Source organism: Coffea arabica, chromosome 2e, assembly GCF_036785885.1.
Source record: "Coffea arabica cultivar ET-39 chromosome 2e, Coffea Arabica ET-39 HiFi, whole genome shotgun sequence".
NCBI classification, from domain to species: domain Eukaryota; kingdom Viridiplantae; phylum Streptophyta; class Magnoliopsida; order Gentianales; family Rubiaceae; genus Coffea; species Coffea arabica.
The window spans coordinates 27,104,802-27,111,290 of NC_092313.1; the positions used below are offsets into that span (position 1 = coordinate 27,104,802).

Consider the following 6,489-nt stretch of genomic DNA (forward strand, 5'->3'; position numbering starts at 1 on the left):
CTAAGACTACCAAAACGGGACAGAGGGAGTAATAAATAAAATTGCGTAACTGCAGTTAATTTGACCCCTGCCAGATGATTAAATTAGAAACTGTATTCAATCGGAATTTCGTGAAAAGTAGCTTAGTTGCACGCGTAATAGGAACAAATCCCAAAACCCAAGTCAGCCAAAGTGGACAAATACATTTTTCATGAAATAAGTTATAAACCACATTATTGTGTTTCTCACGCACTGACAATTTTCTTGAAAGCACTTCACCGACTAGAAGCCATAGCACTATATAAATCAAGGTTGGGAGGCCTTTGATGCCTCATAACCAAAAGCAACAAGCAATGGCCCTCAAGTATAAGCTCATTCTAGCTCATCTTTTTCTCTTTGCATTCATTATCTCGGTGTCTCATTGTGATGAGAATGTGCCTCTTGTTAATGGCTTAAATCGAAGCAGCTTTCCATCTCATTTCGTCTTTGGAGCTGCAACATCTGCTTACCAAGTAAGCGATGTTATAGCCATGAATTAAAATTTCAGATTTCATTAATTATTCCGATAATCCCTGAAGGTTTCACCAGCATTCTAATGTATGGCTTTGTAGATTGAAGGTGCTTCAAATCTTAGAGGAAAAAATATCTGGGATGTCTTCGTTTCTAAGCACCAAGGTAGGCCGTTCACAATCCTACTGCAAATAGTGAATCTGCAGTGCCTTATACTCTCATGCTAATGCCCTTATCCTATGATAAATGTTTCCTCGCAAATTTACAACATCATATGCAACAATATAGCAAAATGGTTTTGACATGTTCGTGGATCCTAAAACCCAAGATTAAACTTGCATTCTTCACTTTCGAAATTGATTAAATAAAAGGTTAAACAAAGAAAAAGAATCGATTGAGTTCGAAAGTAATTCTCAGTCAACCTCACGTGTAGTTTTGTTATTTGCAACAGACAGGATATCTAACCACAGCGACGCATTTGTTGCAGCTGATTCATATCATCGCTACAAGGTATTCTGTGATTTTTTATTTTTTATTTTTTAGATTTTCAACGTATCAACAAGTTCCTGGCCCAAGAAAAAAGGATAGAAAGTATTAGGTTCTTTTTTAATATTGCAGCTAGAAAATTACACCCGATGTTAATAGGTATTTTATCCAAGAAGGTGTATTTATTTCCTTCATTAGTCTCTGCTATTATTAATAAGCTTAAGGTTTCATCTTACAGGAAGATGTTAGTCTCCTAAGTGGCTTGGGATTTGACGCCTACAGGTTTTCCATTTCGTGGACCAGAATATTGCCAAGTAACGATTTTTCTTTTCTTTTTTTCTTTCTGTAATGCAGTATGGGTCTTTAATTGATCCAAGTTCCACTCTAGTTGTATCTGTTACAAATGTGGGTTTTCACAAAAAAAAAAAAAAAAAGTTACAAGTGTGGGTGGTTTTTCCACAGATTTCACCAAAAGTATCTTATTAGTTGCTGGTGTTTGACTTTGAATTGTCCGAAAAAGTTAAAATGTTGATCACGAATATCTTCCATGTAACAAAGAAAAGTGTTTGAATGTTAGTCATTAGTTTATTCCGACTTCATGGGGTAACGCAATTAAAAGTGTTTGAATTCCCATTTTTTGAAAAAAAAAATACATCATAAACATATTTTCTAACTATGTTTCTATATTTTGAATCACTGTTTTTTATCACATGCATCACATTATAATTCGTTTGGATTGAGCGATATGATGAAGGATTTGAAATCCATTCAAATCGCTCTAGTTATTTGGATTACTTAAGAGGCATTTGGATTTATAAGTTGGCAATTATCTAAATACATTTTAAACACTAGAATAATTAGTGATTTATATATCCAAATACTTTTTAAGTTTTCTAAACAACTAGAGGGATTTCAAAAGATTTCAAATCCCTTATCCAATCATTCGATCCAAATGCAAATTGACAATATTATTTGTAAAAATTCGAATAATATATCTTCAATCCAAACACTCTATGATTCTAATTAAGGTTGCAAAATTGTTCTAACGCCTCGCGTAGATTAATATCTTCCTTTCTTTTTGGACAATATCTTAAAGTTTAGAGTAGTTTATACCGACATTTTCTCAAATGTTTTTGTGACAAGCTGGAAGGATAAGCGGTGGCATAAGTGCCCGCGGGGTAAGATACTACAGTGCACTAATTGATGACCTTATCTCTAAAGGTGAGTTTCTTCCAATGATAATTAGTCTTAGTTGTGATCAATTACTATATTTCACTAAGACATAATGGTGGATTATTCTACCCAGGCATCCAACCTTTTGTGACCATATTCCACTTTGATCTTCCACAAAAACTTGAAGAAGAATATAAAGGTTTCCTAAGCCAAAAGATTGTGTAAGTGATTCAAAACTTTGTCATATCTTTTTTCATGAATTTGCAACTTCACAAACACAAATAATGCCCCCCCCCCCTCCCTTTCCAAAAAAAAAAAAAACCAAAAAAATCCCTTAAAAAAGAACTAATTTTGTAGCCGCCACCTCACCCAACCTTAGTTGCCATATATACATGGTAATGAGTATCTAATATTTTGAACAGGGAAGACTATGCAAATTATGCAGAGCTTTGCTTCAGGTTATTTGGTAACAAAGTGAAGCATTGGATAACATTGAATGAGCCATGGACGTATACTACAATGGGATATGCATTTGGAAAATTTCCTCCAAATAGATGCTCAAATAGGGAATTTGGTAGCCCCGATACTCGATGTCTGTATGGAAACTCTGGAACTGAACCTTATGTAGTTGCCCACCATTTGCTTCTTGCTCATGCTGCTGCTGTCAAAATTTACAGGGAAAAGTACCAGGTAAGTGTAGCTAAAGAAAATAAAGTATACAAATTGCTTTGCTTTGTATTTGCACCCTTAATTTATGATTTATTCTCACTTTGCACCCTCAACATCAAATTTGAACACATTCTCCCCAAGCTTCCAGATCTTGTACTACTTTAGTGTTAAGATAATTAACAGGTCTTACACAAGAGTAAGCCAAGCACCTTATACAAAAATTATTCTGGTAACTTTGTAGATTTTTTTTCAAAGATATCAATTAAACCACCAACAGCTAATGTACAAATATCTAGTTCAGGAATAGGGCATACTTTTAATATAGATCTTACTAAATATAGAAGGGCAATAAATTTGTTCCTAAATGTTTTGTTTACTACTTAATGGCTTCCAATATTATTTATTGCAGAAAATTCAAGGGGGTCAAATTGGTATTAGCCTTGTTACACAATGGTTTGAGCCATATGATCCTAATTCACAGACTGATGTTGACGCGGCAAATCGATCACTTGACTTCATGTTTGGATTGTGCGTCTATACTGCTTTCTTTGATTAGTTGAAAGCATATTTAAAGATCATTAACACATATTTTCCACATAATTTTGAGTTGCATGTTTTCTAACACTTTTTAAGTGATTTCTTGCAGGTATATGGACCCTTTATTTAGAGGTGCTTACCCTACAGAAATGGTTAAATATGTTGATAAGGAACGTCTTCCAACTTTCAAACCTCAAGAAGCTGCGATGGTGAAAGGATCCTATGATTTCATTGGACTCAACTACTACACAGCTCAATACTCACAGGATATTCCATGTGATAAAAGTCAGAAAAACTATTTGACAGACTCGTGTGTTTCTCTAACTTGTAAGTTAGACCAATCATCTATGATATAGTTTGCATCTCTCTTCTATATACGATTCCAACAAAGTTGCAATTTGCAAATATTTTCAACAGATACCAAAGATGGAAAACCAATCGGGCTACAGGTATGATCACTTACAATCAATTAGTTATTTAGAATTTCATTCATGTTGATGGACATAAAGGTTATAGTAATGTTAAGCTAAGCTGGCTACAGAAGGCATTTGCTTAGAAAAGTCCTTTTTTTCTATAGGCTATAGGCAAGAAAGCGGCCTTGGGGGTTTTTATTTCTGTCCCCATTTCTTTCGACGCAGAGAGGCCTGCCTTTTTATATTTCTACATCTATGATTCTACTTGTATAATTAACTTCTCCTTAACACATTTGCTTTAATTGATTTTTTTTTTTCAATATGTTATTCTTTTTCGTTTTCCCTTTTCATTTTTGACAATACCATTGTAAAAATACAATGTTGTGACTTGTGACTTTCTATTTGCAGCCAAAAGGAGATCTCGTTAACATGAGGTTTTTGCAAAAGCAATTCTATTGCATTAGAGTTTTTGCCTTTCCAATGTTTAAATTCTTCTTTGCTAATATGCTTATATTTATCTTAGAGTAAATCATATATATGTTAACGGTGTATACACTATCACGATTGGATATATGACACATATATAATATTTGAGTTTCAAATTCAAATTCGGATTATGTGTCATGCATTTAATGATGAAAATGTATACACTATCAGTGTATAGAAAATTAATCATTTATCTTAATGTACTTCCATTTGATTTTTTACTTTTTATTTGGAGGAAAGTCCATAATTTTTTTTTTGTGGCATTAGTAAGAGATATTATGTTGTTAAGAGTTTCAGTGCTGTGATGAATTCGATCCTTTCTTCTTCTTCTTTTTTTTTTTTGAATGTTTTTCAATCTTAGTTGTTGTTACACTCAACAGGCTAAGATTTTTTCTAAACCATAAAAATGCTATTATATTGTATTGAAGAAGTTTATTTTATAAAATTAATTGACATAAGGTCTAGTCAGAATCTTCCTTTTAATTTGTTTCTTTACATTTTTGTTATTTGGTGAAGTAAGCGAAGAGTGGATTTAGGATTAGAAAGATGTAGGTAAGATACTCATTTTATAGGAATAACTAAAAAAAAAATCTACAAAAATAATTTCGTAATGGGTCTAAAGAAAATTTTCCAAACCTCAATTGGGACAAAACGATTTTTACCCACTGTACTAACAAATTAAGCATGTGGTAAGTAAAAGAAGAAAAAAAACTTTTTTTTTTTTTGTGAGAGTATCTATTAGACATTACTAATTCTGAAATTGAACTGTGTCGAACGATTTTGCAGAGTGGAGCAGGCTGGCTTTATATTTATCCAAAAGGCTTCTATAAAATTTTAGTCCATATAAAAGAGAAATACAATAATCCACTAATCTATGTGACAGAAAATGGTAAGAGATTTTATTTTTATTTTTTCATTTTCAGGTTGGAGCAACGTTCTTTTATTTATTTAATAACCTATTACAATTTGTAGGAGTTTGTGGACACAACGAATGGGATAAACCATTTGATTTGCAGAGAGTAAATTACCATCAAAAGCATCTAACGGAACTTCGACGTGCCATCAAGTAAGTACTACGAGAACTGATATTGTTAGCTTTTATTTGGTAGTCTATTTGGAATCCAAACTAATAATTTACAGCCATTTAATAAAATCATATCACAATAACTGATTGCTATGTTCAAATTCTAAGCAACTAAATACAACCTTTTTTATTTTGTCAATCGGCAACATTTACACTATTCTATTTTAACCTCTACTTGAAAAGATGTGAGGGTTGGACTGGGTGATACGGTGAGAAGGATTATAAGTAGGAGATCCTGAATTTAAAACGTAAAAAAAAAAAAAAAAAAGAGTACTCAAACAGTACTCAACTCGAAGTAAAGGAATCCACCTCTAGATTTAAAAAAAAAAAAAAAAGAATACCATTGAACGCCTTTTAGAATTTTACTGTAAATCTTACATTTTCAAAAAAAAAAAAAATTCATACTTGGAGAGAACTCAACTCGAAGGAAAGAAATCCACCTCTAGATCAAAGGGGTATCATTACACACCTTTTGGATTTTTACTACAAATCCAACTAAATACACTGATTCAATGAGGAATAATACATTTTCAGTCATGAATTTAAAGTAAAATTGTAAATGTTTCTTCACAGGTCTAAATTGATTATTAAAGAACTAAATCTATTTCTCCTAAAACATGGAGGACCAAAGTTAAACCATTCTCCAAACAAGGACAACCAAAGTTGTATGTTTCCATGTTCAATTATTCACCTCAACCTATATCAAATATGACTCCTCTCTCTAATGGTGATTTCTATAACCATTTCTTTCTACTAATGCGGAACTAAAAACTGATACAAACCTTAATTTTTTTTTCATACATTGCCTCTTCAAAAGATTATAGCTTGATAATCTCCTGTACTGTTTTGTCCAGTGATAAAAAGGTAAAGGTGAAAGGCTACTTCGTATGGTCATTAATGGATAATTTCGAGTGGCTCGATGGTTATTTTCTCAATTTTGGACTTATACGTGTAAATTACGGGAATAAGTCACTGAAAAGATCATGCAAGGCCTCTGCAAGATGGTTCAGCAATTTCTTGCAGAAAAGTGGAAGCCCAAATGCTGCAAATGTATGCTAGCTCTTCTTGCTTTAAGGGAACTGAATTGTAACGACGATGCTGTATTTGCTCCTATAACTTTTTGTTACCACTCAATTTATTTATGATTCAACA

The 6,489-nt window shown here is 32.7% G+C and overlaps 1 protein-coding gene across 1 annotated transcript; it reads left to right on the forward strand.

The window, feature by feature from the left end:
• Positions 1 to 332: 332 nt before the first annotated feature.
• LOC140036187 (beta-glucosidase 13-like) lies at positions 333 to 6,489 on the forward strand. The gene is made up of 13 exons (XM_072077490.1): positions 333 to 491; positions 591 to 654; positions 941 to 999; positions 1,214 to 1,289; positions 2,119 to 2,196; positions 2,282 to 2,369; positions 2,571 to 2,838; positions 3,227 to 3,345; positions 3,464 to 3,681; positions 3,772 to 3,803; positions 5,040 to 5,142; positions 5,226 to 5,319; positions 6,192 to 6,489. Exons 1-13 carry the CDS (start codon positions 333 to 335, stop codon positions 6,394 to 6,396), a joined length of 1,563 nt encoding a protein of 520 aa, XP_071933591.1. The 3' UTR covers positions 6,397 to 6,489.